This window comes from Megascapheus bottae, chromosome 1, assembly GCF_031878675.1.
Source record: "Megascapheus bottae isolate mThoBot1 chromosome 1, mThoBot2.hap1, whole genome shotgun sequence".
In the NCBI taxonomy this organism is placed as follows: Eukaryota; Metazoa; Chordata; class Mammalia; order Rodentia; family Geomyidae; genus Megascapheus; species Megascapheus bottae.
Window position 1 is genome coordinate 47,544,693 of NC_143509.1, and position 14,856 is coordinate 47,559,548.

The following is a 14,856-nucleotide window of genomic DNA, read 5'->3' on the forward strand; positions in this document are numbered from 1 at the left end:
CTCCTTCATTTTTTCTGTTTTATAGGTTCTTCTTTAACAGTGGTTTTGAGGAAAATGCAGCTTGGCCTTTTTTTTTTTTAATTATTTGGCCAGGTTCTGAGTATGCCCACTGGTCAATCACATGGGTATATGTGCATTTCTGGCCTGTATGAATAGCTGCAGATGTGATCTGCAAATGCTGGGCAGAAGGACCCATGTTTGTTGGGCAGTAGCCTTGAGGAAAGTTTTTCTGGCTCACAGAAGATGACATTCAGCTCCTATTGCTCCCCTCTTTGGGTGTCTGTTCTATGGCCATCTGGTATGTTATTCTGTGGTTACTTTTCATGCTGTTCACCATCAACAGTTCAGAGGTACTTTCCATAGGTAGTTTAGGGACCTGAGATTCATATTTTCAAAATGAATTCCCTAACCACTTTTTAAGTAGCAGAGAAAGTGAAAAACCTCACCAGAAGACATGAGGCTGAATGAATTAAAAAAAAAAAAGTCCAGACACAGAAATTCTCAATCTGAATTAAACAAGGAAGAGAGTTTTAAAGGGCACTCACAACATAAGTTGTACTTCATATTATCGGTATTTTTAGCTTGTAATTGTACATGGAAAAAAAGAACCTGCATCTATTTAAAGAAGTGAAAAGATACCAGTGAGGAGTATATTTCTGTCACCATTTCTCTTCTTTCTTAGATTTACTCTAATTCAAGAAAGACTGATAGATATAATCAGAGCACACATGTTTCTGTTGCTGGAAAAGACTGATATCTTACACCCCTCAATTAAAACAGGAAATCAATTCTGACAAATGTAAGCTTATATCTCTGCCACTTATCTTTCATTTCTACTGGTGGGGAACATAATTAGAGACTTGAGACTGGTGACATAAGTGTGTGGGTCTGAAATCTCCAAAAAAGCAGACTTAAGCAAAGAAACAGAAAAAGAAAATCTCAAGCCCCAGCCTGTGCCCACTACTAGTTCAATACATGTTAAAACGGAAGTTATATTTTTAAATAATGTTGTCTGCCTAGTTGGCAGGTAGGTAGAGGAGGAGGCTTTTGGGTATTTTTCCTCATTTGTGAAAGGAAAATAGAAAACACTTTTCGGAATTTTTCCATGAACTAAAACACAAAACAGCTAACAATCCAGCACAGTATGAGCAATACAGGAAGATGGTGGAAACCACGGTGCATAGCGTCTTGCTCCACACAGATGTTTGGGCAACAGAAGGATTGTTATTCTTGGCTCATATCAATGGTTCTCCATCTTTGATCATTGAGGAAATGTAGATTGATTCAGTTCCATTCACATTTATAGAGAATTCCTTATGCACCAATAACTGTGCTTGGTGCAAAAAAAAAAAATTCAAGGAAAGGAATTGGATAGAGAAGATGGAGGAGGAAGAGAGAGAGGGGGAGAGAGGGGGGAGAGGGAGAGGGAGGGAGGGAGGGAGGGAGGGAGGGAGGGAGAGAGGGAGGGAGGTGAGGGCCTAAGGACCTGTTATCTAGTAGCGTGCCAGAGGAAGTAGAATGTATGTTCAGATCCAATAGCTATCTAGGGAAGAATAGACAGCACCATGAAGAAAGCTCAGGAAGGGCTGCATAGAATTAGAAGACATTACTGCTCTCTGGGATGGGAGTAGGCCTTATGAAAGTAGAATAATTTGCAATGTCTTCTAAGTGGAAACAAGGGATTACTGACAGGGAATGTAGCCTTGGCTCTTCTAGGAAAGACCGAAAGACAGTGTTTGTCTGTCCAAATACAGAATCCTGAGACCTTGTTCCTGAGCCATTTCCCACATAACCATTTTCAGTTAAGGTTGGCTGGTGGCCTCTATTGGACCAGATTCTTTTCACAGACACATGCATATGCAAATGCATATGCAAACACACATGCACACACACACACACACACACACACACACACACACACACACACACACACTTCCCTACTTCACTTACATGGCTCTCTAGAAAGCCAAACCATATACCATCTCCAACGAAGACCTCTCTCATCTCCCTCACTACTCCTCTCGCGGTTTAATTCACATCTCTATATTGAAAATGATTTTGTAAATTTTTATATGTGTATACATTCTCAGAGGATGCACCTACAGTTATTTTTGCAATAAGATAGAATATGTATGTATAGATTAATAGAATAATTACTAGAAAATATAGAACTCTCTCTCAGCTCTTGTTGTAATCCCTTCACATTTACATATTCCCCAGTGCTCATACTGTGAGGAAGTCCCAGAGAAGTAAAGCTTTACTTCCCTGGCAATGGATTTTGGCTTTATTCCACTATCTAGTAGTACCCTGATTGCATTAGTTAGACTATGTTCCTGTAAGTAATACCTGAGAGATATAATTTAGAGGAGGAAATACTAAGTTTGGCTCACAGCTTCAGGTTTTCTACTTCATGATAGGTTATTTTTGTTTTTCTGTTCCTGTGGATATCAGTACATAGAGGCAGTACATAGGGTGGCAGAGAGTGGCTGAAGTTCCTGCAGCCAGGAAGCAACTAGAACTCACAGGAGATGGAATAAGATGTGTACTTCAAAGGCATACCCCCAGTGACAACCTCCTGTAACTAGGACTTTCCTTCTGTCTCCACTGTCCTCTAATAATGTCATCAAATTATAGCTCAATGGATTTGTCCATTGATAAAATCAGAGCCCTTGTGATTTGATCACTTCCCCAAACATCCATCAGTTGGCAATTAAACCCACAGTATATAAGCCCATGGAAAAAATTTCATATTTACGTTATAATACTAGTTCATTTATTTGTTAAATCAGCATCTATTTGTTGTCAGAAATATGCTGGATATTGGATATAACTAAGATCATTTCTCTCTTGGTTATAATATGGAAATAATAGAAGTCCTTTCTCATACTGCTACTGTCAAGAGAAATAATATTTAAGTCTGATAGACTTGAAGCGTAATAAATAATATGCTATAATCATTGCAATTGCTTTCATCAGACATTATTATTATTTTCTCTTCTTTAGGTCGGTTGTGGTAGTTAAAGTTGGAGGCTCATCACCTGCAATTTACAGTATGGTGGTTCCTAAAAATGTGAAAATACATGTATGCAAAATATATAAATACTTCAAAGTATTTATACTCAGTGAAAGAACTGATATCTTAGAGTGGAAAGTAATTCTGCTTTGAGAAATGTGGGGAAGCTGTGGACACTTTCAGAGTCTGTAGTTCCAGTGGATTTGAGAAAAGGAAATTTTGTAGTCGAAATCAGAAGCCTGCTTGTTTCAATTATTGAGGACCCATATTCAAAAATAATCAGGTAGTCCAAAGCAATTTTTTGCCGGTGAATATTTAAACTCCTTCTTGAATAAAATACCTTATAACAACTCTGATTACTGCTGCTGTTGTACCATGATCCTTTTAATTTTTCTTTCATAGCAATCAATTGATCTGCTGCTTAACTCATATTTATTTAGATTGCAGCCATACAGATGCCTTTTGGGTGCTGCCAGGAAAATTAATATGTATATAGAGAGTATAATATATGTAAAAATGCTTTGACAACCATAAAGTGCTCTGTAAAGTATTAGATTACTATCATTATTTCCTTTTAAGTTGAACTACAAATAGATACACTTTAATATCATTAATCTTAAAACCATTACCACGAAAAGGCTGAGTTGCATAGCCTGATCTTTTAAAAATCTCTTCAGCTCCTATTCATGTCCATTTGAAATCATGTCTCATTTCATAACCTCACAAATGCCATCTCTGATTTCCAAGAAGATCACGAAAGAAAAAAGTTAAGACCCATAGGTCATCTTAAGAAATACTAAGGGTCTTGTAAGATGGCGGGGAAAAGGCTAAGAAGCTGGACACTAAGGTGAAGAAACCCGTAGCCAGAAAAGCTAGTGCCGATGGCAAAGTGAAGAAGAAAGCTTTACCCCCAAGACTAAAAAGTCCAGGAAAGGAGTCCCCCACTGCAGCCGAAACCCGGTACTAGTCCGAGGAATTGGCATATATTCCCGGTCTGCTAGGCATTCCAGAAAAGCCATGCACAAGAGGAAATATTCAGCTGCAAACTCCAAGGTTGAAAAGAAAAAGGAGAAGGTTCTTGCGATTGTTACAAAACCAGTTAGTGGTGACAAGAATGTTGGTACCCGGATTGGTACCAAGGAGGCAGGAGAATGGTTTTCTTAAAACAGCGGGGCAGCAGCTTACAACTTGTGACTGGACCTCTGTCCCTTAATCGTGTTCCTCTACGTAGAACACATCAGAAATTTGTTATTGCCATCTCCACAAAAATTGATATCACTGGGGTGAAAGTCCCCAAACACCTCACTGACCAGTACTTTAAGAAGAAGCTGGGGAAGCCCAGACACCAAGAGAGCGAGATCTGTGACACAGAAAAAGAGAAATACGAGGTTACAGAGCAGCGCAAGGTTGATCAGAAAGCTGTGGACTCACAAAATCTACCCAAAATCAAAGCTATTCCTCAGCTCCAAGGCTACATGCGATCTCTTTTTGCTCTCACAAATGGAATTTATCCTCACAAAATAGTGTTCTAAAGCAACAAAAGCCTAATTAAATCATTTATACATTAAAAAAACAGAAATACTAAGAAGAAACTATTAAATTCTTAACCAGGCTGTTTCTGCTGACTGAGCTTTTAATAATTAAAAAAAAACAACCCTCTAAAGATAATGAACTTGACATCTCTTCTCAAACAGAAGTGCAACTTTTAACAGTGCAAAGTTTTTAATTTTTATTGTCAAGGTGATACACAGAGGGATTACAGTTACATATGCAAAGTAAAAAGTACATTTCTTGTTGACCATTGTCACTCCCTCCCTCATTTTTCTCCCTTTCCTTTCCACCTCCTTTTCCTCCCCTCAAGTTGTAAAGTTCATTTCCAACAAATTGTCTGGTGACTACTGCTCACAATACTTGCATTACCAAGAGAATCATAATAGTCCAATATGTACACAAGGCCAAATAAAATGATGCTAAGTGAAATGAATGCCAAGATTTGTAAACAAGATGTTTTTCTTAGTTGTCGTTGTTTATAATGTATTGTATTTTTTTCCAATGTTCCCCTCTTTGGTTTATCCCCTGTTGTCACTATATTTGATTTTGGTATCCTGTGTCTTATATATATGTTTATCTGAATTCAGGAAGGGAAGGGGAACAAAAAATGGTGAGACAAAGAACAAAAGATGAACCAATGCAACAGTGCAAGGTTTAACATGTCCAAAATGTAAGGAATTCAGACATGATTATTGTAAGTTTAGTGTAATAGCATAGTTAAACTCACTTATCTTTGTCATTCGGAAGACCTATGGATTAGAGAAGTCTTCTGTTGGTTTCTAGAACTCAAGACATCTTTTAGAAAAGAGGTTTTAATAGTTGGAAAGGAGGCAAAAAGAACAAACCCAGAAGATTTGTCTAGGCCTAAAGGAAAACAGCCAGAGTTGTAGAAATCAGAAGCTTGAACCATGTGTCCTTCTTCTGAGCTTACTGCTGGTAGAAGAAATCTGTGTGCAGGCACATGGCATATGACATTGCTGTTTGTGGTAAAGAGCTCTTACATACTCTTTATACAAAGCAATTCACACACTCCTCCACCAAATCAAATATGACTCAGGTATCTTCAGCCCCTTCTTGTGCAGATAAGGAAGTGGGCCACAGAAGAAATATGACTTGTTCAAGCTTGCTCAGGAAATTCAGACCAGTGGTCTTGACTTTGATTTGTCTCTCCTCCTCCTCCTCTTCTCCTTCTTCTTCCTTCTTTCTTCTTCTCCTTTTCTCCCCCTCCTCTCCATCCCTTTCTCCTCCTCCTCCTCTTCCTCCTCCTCCTCCTCCTCCTCCTCCTCTCCTTTCCTTCTTCCTTCTTTCTTCTTCTCCTTTCTCCCCCTCCCCTCCATCCCCTCCTCCTCCTCCTCTTCTTCTCCTTCTTCTTCCTTCTTTCTTCTTCTCCTCCTTTCTCCCCCTCCTCTCCCTCCCCTCCTCCTCCTCCTCCTCCTCCTCCTTTTCTTCCTTCTTCTCCTTCTTCTCCTCCTTCTCCTCCTTCTTCTTCTTACCTGTTTGTTGATGGCTATCCTAAAGGTCCAACCACACTTTCTCCATTTTTCAGGAAATTTGCGCCTCGATGTTCTGTGTGCAAGGAGCCTATCATGCCAGCCCCAGGCCAGGAGGAGACTGTTCGCATTGTGGCCCTTGACCGTGACTTCCATGTGCACTGCTACCGCTGTGAGGTCTGTACTGGTGCCCCATGTCCTGCTAGCTTGTGACAAGCAGAAATGAGTATTCACAATTGAAGCAATTCTTTAATCTGGGGAAAACCTTGGTGCCAGCATTAATGGATGTGGGTCTTCGCTCAGACCTGGCATTGCATTCAAGTGGCATTACCTTCAAGTCACCTTACCTTTTCCACACAAATTTGCAACTATTTCACCAAGGACTCACTCCAAAATGTGGCTATGACATCAAAATACAAAGTAAATGAAGACCTTTAAAAAAGAAATTTAGACATTTGAAATTAATTAAGTTATTGAGAAATGGTGGTGTTATTTTTATTATCATTTTAAGTCTAATTATCCTTATGGCTTCAATCTTCTGCTATCTACATCTGTAGTGCCAAGGATGCATTTATTTCAGAAACTTTGGAGATTCTGGTTCAGAGTCATAGAGATTGGCGGATTGTTTGTTGTTTTTTGCCAATCCCAGAACTCGAATTCAGAGCCTGGGTACTGTCCTTGGGCACTTTTGTTCAATGCTGGCTCTTTGCCACTTGAGCCACAGTATCACTTCTGGCTTTTTCTGTATATGTGGTACCAAGGAATAGAACCCAAGGCTTCCTGCATGCTAGGCAAGCACTTTACCACTAGGCCACACTCCCAGGCGCTGGTGTATTTATTACTAAGTATTGATGGATCATTCAGAAAATAAGAAGTCACCTTATATAGATGGCTCAAGCCTAAAATCATAGCTACTCCGGAGGCTGAGATCTGAGGATTACAGTTCAACACCAGTCTAAGCCGATAAGTCAAAGATATTCCAATTAACCAACAAAAGCCAGAACTAGAGGTGTTTGACTCAAGTGGTAAATCTCCAGTCATTATCAAAGAAGCCCATGGCCTTCAGATCTAGTCCCAGAACTGACACATACTCAAAAGCACACACAGTCACTATCACAACGGTGTTCGTTGCAGCACTATTTACCATAGCAAAGATATGGAACCAGCCCAGCTGCCCCTCAGTAGATAACTGGATCAAGAAGACATGGTACTTATACACAATGGAATTCTATGCTGCCATCAGAAAGAATGACATCGCCCCATTTGTAAGGAAATGAAAGACTTGGAAAAAATTATATTAAGTGAAGAAAGCCAGTCCCAAAGGAACATAGGTTCAATGGTTTCCCTCAATTGTAATAATTAGTATGCATCTAGGACTCTCCTAGCAGAGGATTATAATAGCTCAAAACCTAGTTACATGGGTCATATAAGATGAGACTAAAGGAAAGGATCTCTAGGATATGGAAACAAAAAGGTTTATCTTGTGATTGTTGTTCTTAATGTACTATGTTATTTCTCTTCTTTTTTGTTGCCCTTTGGTTAATCTCATATTGTTATTGTATCTGACTTTGTTACCTGGTATATTGTATATATGTGTATTTGTTTATTTGAAATAGGAAAGGGAATGGGGGAAACAAGATGATTGGGAGGGGGTCGGGGTAGGGTAATGGGGACAAAAACATGAGAAGGGATATCAATATGTAAGAAATAATGCACCTACTACCTGGCTAATGTAACTGTAACCCGTCTATACATTACTGTGACATTAAAAAAGAATTTTTTTAAAAAAGCACACACACACACACACACACACACACACACACACACAAACACAGTGCCTGTTGCAGGTAATAGAAGAGTCATGTATAAGGCACCATGAGAATACAGACCTGTAACCCAGACTAGAAACGCCAAGAGAAACTCCTCTTAAACAGAAGAGGTCAGGTAAAGTCTAAGGGACATTAGGCTGTTCGTGTGGGAAAGGGCAGCAAGCCTTTCCTCCTAGAGTGTTAATGATTTTAAAATAATCTCTTAGTTCTACAAATTTCCTTTGAAACAGTTCCTTATTTTCTACTAGGTCTTCTGAGTGAAGCACTTTGAGCCCCTTTTTCTGTGAGGGATATCCCCACACCCAATCCAGCTAGGAGAGCATCCCAGGACACTGGCTTATGGGGCTGTGGCCACTCTGGAACTAGATTTATTCCAGTTGCTGCTTTAACTGTAACTGACCATCTGTTTTATGTCTTGTACTTTGGTTTGCCCTACAGCCCAAGCTGTATGCTTCTCTCCAGCCTGAACATAAGAAAAGATAATCCAAAACCAACAGCTTCCCCACAAGGTTTTATTACTTAAGAGAAACAAGGTCCATCCATTGTGTTTACAATAGACCAAATAATGAATGCCTAAGAGTGAATAGATGATTTTACAGATGGAGAAACTGGGGCTCAAAGTATAAGGTTCCTCAGAATTTCTCATGTACTTTGCCTGAAATGGGCCTTTCTCCTAGTACATTAAATGGTAGCTATATAAATTTGATTCATTTTCAAATGTTGAGAAATATTTAGAAGAGAATTATACAGTTGGAAGAATGACATATTAGAAGAGAATAAAACTGCTCGAATTAGAAGACAGAAGAGAAGGAAGCATAGTTCTAGTCCTTGTATCCATTCATATGTAGATCACTTCCCTGTCTGCTTTCCCACAGTGCCACAGAAGGCCGGGTGGCTACTCTGCAAGGCTCCCTTTGGCTCTAAGGTTCTGGTTAGTGATAATTCCATCAACTGCGTCTGGATGACGCCGACAATACCACTATTGGAATAACCTTTTAATGCAATAGGAAGATTTTGCTTTGCTCTTACCCAATTTCTACCATAGATCCAATCACTACTTTTGGTAAAGCCAGACAGTTCCCGTGAAGCATAACTTACTGTCACTGCACTCTGAGTCACATTTAATTTGAAACTAAATTTTAATGTGGCATGAACTCCATGAGCCTCTCTTTGCCACTGTTGGACAGCAGACATAAGACTTGAAGCAGTTATAACCAGTAGAAGTTGAATCTAATTTCCAAAGAGACTTCCATTTCCTCCAAAGACAATGGCCAATATTTAACCACTACCTAACACTTTCCAAATAGATATTGTTGACAGGAGGACAATCTTTTGCACTTATGTCAGTCTTAGTATTTTTTCCCCAAATTATACTGATATTCATTGTCTGCCTTGACTCTCCAAAGAGCTCGGCAAGACAGAAAATGCAGGGGTTATTTGAGATTTGCTGTTAGGTGTGTGTGCAGTGACTAAGAACTGTATCCCTGGAGCCTCTCCTAGTCAGTACTCATTCCTCTACAGTCTGTGTGTAGTAAACTATTGCTCTCCACATCTATGGGGTTTTATACTTTTTTTACTACTGTTGAAATAAGCATGCAGAAACCCGCGATGGCCCGCCCTTCCGCTTGCAAGGTATTACTCTGTTTCAGCCCAGAAATGGTTCAAGATTTCCATTCCTGAACCTGTGTGTTCCTTTGGAGAGATCTTTAAACTGCCAATAGATGGCCAGGATGAGTTAGATCATTTTCCCCCCATTCTGGTTGTTGCAATTGTCATTTGAGGCAAGAAACTGAAGTCCAGCGGACTCTTAGTCTTGCTTTATTTTAAGTGAGATTAGAAGAGTTCTATTCCTCCATTTTAACTTTTCTCTTTAATATCCAATTCAGTTTGATTCAGAACACATCATCCTTTATTCTTGCAGCAGGGCAGTGGCTAGTCTTGATGTTATAGGAAGCAAATGGCCCCTTTGTGAAGGCTTTGACTACAAAGCATTGGATTTCATGTATGGACATTTGACTTGACATTGTTTCTATGTTGTTTTTTTTTCCTTCTAGGATTGTGGTGGTCTACTGTCTGAAGGAGACAACCAAGGTTGCTACCCATTGGATGGACACATACTCTGCAAGACCTGCAATTCTACTCGCATCCGGGTGCTAACGGCCAAGGCGAGCACTGACCTGTAGATCCAGGTTTAGCTTTAGCTGTGGAGTGTGCCTAAAAGAATGAAGCACACACAAAGATATGGAATAGGAAAAACAGAGGCGAGGCAATCAAGCTATGTTCTTCATCTTTTGTTAATCTTCCTTTACAAACACACAAACTATGAGATTGTTGGGTTTTTTTCTTTTTTTTTTTTGATTTTGGGGTTTTGGGGTATGTTCTTATCAAATATATACTTCAACTTCACAAGTGATCATGTAAGACTTCCACTGGGGGAGGGGAGCCTTTGTTCAGAAGACTCACATTTTTGCACGGATTATGCTTTGTTTCATTCACTTCTGTATTCCTCTCACTCTGTCCCCATGTTTTCTCACTTTTCATCTGATTGAATAGCTTTTTTTTAATATAATCTTTGCTGTCACATGATTTCCCCCCCCAACTGATTGTTCCAAATCACAGGTGCTCATAACTTGCAGTCTCACCCCAGTACTCCTGACTGCCGGTGGCTTAAGGTCGGTTAGCCATTCTGTGGCTCTGTATTGAAAAGTATATTTTCCAGTTGCTCTCTATCACTCATGTATCATAAAGGAAAAAAATAATGTATATTTTTCCATGTCAGGCTATACAAATTTAAGTTGACAAGCACAATACATTCAAACAAGCCCCAATTTAAATTATGTCCATCAAAATTCAAAATCTATGGTGATTCATGGTTAAACCTCATCAGAAAATTGTGTGAGCCAATAGTCAATTATTGATGAATGAGAACCAAGCTTTAGTTGTTTTCTAAACATGATTACAGGGTGGGGTTTGCTGAACAAAGCATTTTAAGAATGTGTTTGAAAATGTATTATTATCCTTAGTTCTATCTTAAGATATATCTTTCCATTCTACCTGGACATTATATAGACAGATTGGCTTTTGTAACATTTTCAGTACTATACCACTTTCTATACTTTCTATCTAGAATTATATATTACATGAAATTGTATTTTATGTGTTTTTTTCCTAATAGTCAAACACAATTAACAAAATTGACTTTCTGTACAGCAATTTACCTATTACAAAAAAGCTCAAATATCTGCCTTTTTCTTTTGTTTTATTTCTTGTTAACTCCCCAGATCCAAGTCTTTTTTGCCTGACTTTTGCAAATCAAGGCACACAAATTGAAATTGTGTAGCTTCGTTGCATTTGCTTTAAAAAGAAAGAGTTTCAAGATTATGAAGCTACAGTTTTATTATTCTCCTAATTTTTCTACAACTTGAATTACATATTTCAGGAGACATTTTCATATCATCAGTGTGACATTTATACCACACTTTCAAAGACAATCACTGTAAAAAAAAATTCCTTTCTGTGCTAAAATTATGCAGAATCTCTGCCTAGAATCTGTATTCAAACTCTTATTAGCCAGTGAAACACTTGCTTGCCAACTGCAGAGCCAAATTAAGTTCTAACATGTTTCACTTAAGAGAGACACCTAGCTTAAGAATGGCAAGTTACCATTTTTTTAAACTAAGTGTTTTTTAAACTGAGTGTTTATTTTTTCTTTTAAAATTCTACCAGTATATACTTTTTAAGTTATGGAGTACTTTAAATATACAAAATGTTATAAATGAGAATAATATAATGGATTCCTGTATACCTAACATTGAGTTTAAGAAATATAGACACATTTTGTGACTAACTTTCCATAATTCCACAAATCTTTTTTTTTCATATTCCACAAACCTTTTTATGCCTGATTATGAATAGGATATTCTCATTCGTCTGAATTTTTTCTTTTAATTTTAACATTCAGAACAGAGATGAAAACTTATTTCTGCATGTTTTAAATTGCAACTTATGTCTCAGAAATTCAAGTTGAATGTATTCCTGTTTTAGTAGGAATCATCATATAAGTGATTTAAAAAAAAGGAATAACAAAATCTTAAGCTGGTAGCACCACAGTTCATCTAAATCAATCTATGGCTTATTTGCTTTTGTTGAACAGTTTTGTGGAAAACCAGCGAAGTCATGAATTTTAACAGCTTTTTTTCACCACTACCCTGTTCTTATTGCTGATCTTATATTTCTCATGATGTGAAATATAATGATATTCATATAGGGATAGTACATGAATTTCAGAATAGAGTGGTGACTGTTTCTGAATTCCTGTGTTCCAGATCAGAAACCAGATTATGTTGAATGCCCTTCAAAGAGCACTGGCTATTAGACAATTAAAGTGTAAAAAAAATCCTCTTATAATGATTTACTAATATGTTTACTATGAGATACTATGTGGAGAACTGCCTTTAGGCTAAAATTAGAATCAAGTTTATGGAGGGTTATGTTATCTCTGGAAATACAGTTGCTTATTCTTATAAATTTTGCCAACAAAGGAAGATCTAATGAAATATTCCCACTATAGAAATGCAGTACCATTCTACTTGTTTGTTATGTTTAAATCAATATGGAACCAAATGGTTACACTATGCAAGAAAAAAAATTATAAAAAAAATTGTTGCCATGAGCCCATCCTGTGGCTCTGCCAGCAGAACTCTGTTTCCTTTCCATCTTTATAGTGTATTCTTATCACATAAGCTCAGAGTATCTTTACCAAAGACTTTAAAAGTAAATCTAACTTTTTAATATAGACTTATAATTTTATAAGAAGGAATGTATACACACAGAAATATTTAGACTTAGATATTTTCCTTTCACAATATTTAATAAGGAAAGGATTCTATCATATTTTACTCAGATTTCCTAAATGTTTGACTTATATTTCTTTTTTCTTTTTCTACAAATCTTTTAAGTAATGAAAACTCACCCTTTTCTGTATTATATTCATGAAATAGTAACTATGATTTATAAACATATTAACCTGATGATTATACTCATTGTCTTTTGATATAGTATCTTGATTGTTATCATTTTAATACATAAGTAGTAAAGAATAGTCTATAACACAAAGCTTGTAAGAAAATATACCAGATTTTTTTTTGTGGATTGTGGGACTTGAACTCTGGGCCTGAGTTCCTCAGTTGTCTCTGAGGTCTTCAGCTATTACCTTATCCCTTGAGCCACAGTACCACTCCTAGTTTTCTGTTAGTTAATTGGAAATAAGAGTCTCACAGACTTTTAGTGCCCGGGCTGACTTTGAACCAAGGTTCTCAAATCTCAGCCTCCTGAGTAGCTAGGATTACAGGTGTAAGCTACCAGATTTTTTTTTTAAGTATCAAAAGCACAAGTATTTGCTATTTCTATGCAATGTGAGGGACATTGAAGAGGAAAAGCGAAAAATAAGAAGCTATGCCATGGCCTTTTCAGATTATGTGATTAAGATGATTTTTTGAAACTGTTTTTGCAATGCTGGGAATTGAACCCACGACTTCACACATGCTAGGCAAATATTCTACCACTGAACCCAAAGTAAGAATTGAATGTTTGGATGGCCAGCTGCTACTGACTCAGTGTGGAGTCTGTTAGACTCAATTAGTTGTCTTTAAAACTACAAAATAAATTATGAATCCTAGTATAAGGAATTGAAGTTATGAGATGCCAACATCTCTGCAGCTCGGAGATGAGAATCCCTTTCCCTATTTTCTATTTCCCTTTCCCTGTTTCTGTGGAAGCAACTTCTCTGACTAAAATTTCCTGAAGAAGTATTTTACATTTGGGTCTAGAGGAAGAGGAGAGTGCTTTTTCTATGAGGCTAGAGTAGTAGATAGTTAATAGAAGATAGAGAAGACATTGAAAATGTAACTGCCAGCCAGGTTCCTAGTTAGTTTAAAAAAAAATCCTATTAATGTGAACCAGCCAGGAATAACAGTGTTATTTCTATTTGATATGGTTTGGGCTTCTCTTGTCAAATCTGTGTCTGCTGCCCTCCTGGTCCTTCCATTATCAAGTTTTGAAGGGTGTTGGGAAAATGATGGCAGCTGCTAGGGAGATCAGGGAAACACTGATACAACCTCACAGCCTCTCCCCATCCCTCTTGGCTTGGAAAGGCTTTTTTTTTCATATACAGTTCTAGAAATATTGCCATTCTACCTTAGTATTTCACATTTGTAGTTTAAACAAGTGATTGTCCATCTGTTGCCTGGAGCTACAGTACATGTGTGTTATGAATGAAATATGACAGCATGTTCCATACCCCTGCTTTAGCCATCTGTAGAAAACTAGCGAACTGAAAAAGATATACCTCTGCAAAATGTGCCTCTAGTCCATTTTCGGGGATGCCTCTTTTGGTGCACTGACAATCAGAAAACAACCCACGATGGTGCCTTATTTTTGAATAATCTATTTATACTACTATGACTATTCTGCTGAGGTCAGTAATGGAAACAATCATCCACAGATCCCAATTATATACTCAGTAGAATTTCAGAACACATCTAGAAGACTCTTTAAGACTCTGAATTCCTCATAAGCATCTTCAAATAGTATTTTTTCTCCTTCTGGAAGGTTCTCCTGGGTCCTTCCAGTTATAAAAACACTCTATGCCAGAAACTAATATATTGGATGTTGTTAGTGTTTCTGATTTGGTCTTACTCTGGTTTTGTTCAGATAATAAAGGCAACGACATGAGCCGTTGGCACCCGTGTAGTCTTTCCTTTTGTATTTCAAGTTGCCTTTGTTTAATTTTATAGTGAACAGATGAATCTAGAGTCCTGGTTCTGAGCAAGTCACTAATAGGGTAGTTAGGAACATTTTAGGACAAGTTCTTCATTTGCTGGTAATCAGAGTGAAATTCTTATTAGGAGACTGATATTTGTTTAACACAAGACCTTTAAAAAAGAATCCAACTAAGCTTATTGGAAGGATTAAT

At 37.7% G+C, this 14,856-nt stretch overlaps 1 protein-coding gene and 1 pseudogene across 3 annotated transcripts in view; both read left to right on the plus strand.

Moving 5' to 3' along the window:
- Lpp (LIM domain containing preferred translocation partner in lipoma) overlaps positions 1–14,625 on the plus strand; it is a 641,447-nt gene extending 626,822 nt beyond the window's left edge. For all 3 annotated transcript variants that reach the window (XM_090343772.1, XM_090343782.1, XM_090343791.1), the window contains 2 exons: positions 6,111–6,231; positions 9,938–14,625. In XM_090343772.1, the coding sequence (XP_090199898.1) occupies positions 6,111–6,231; positions 9,938–10,066 (250 nt within the window). In that variant the 3' untranslated portion in view covers positions 10,067–14,625. The remainder of the gene's footprint in view (positions 1–6,110; positions 6,232–9,937) is intronic.
- Positions 244–4,545, plus strand: LOC150069096 (large ribosomal subunit protein eL6 pseudogene; annotated as a pseudogene).
- Positions 14,626–14,856: the final 231 nt, after the last annotated feature.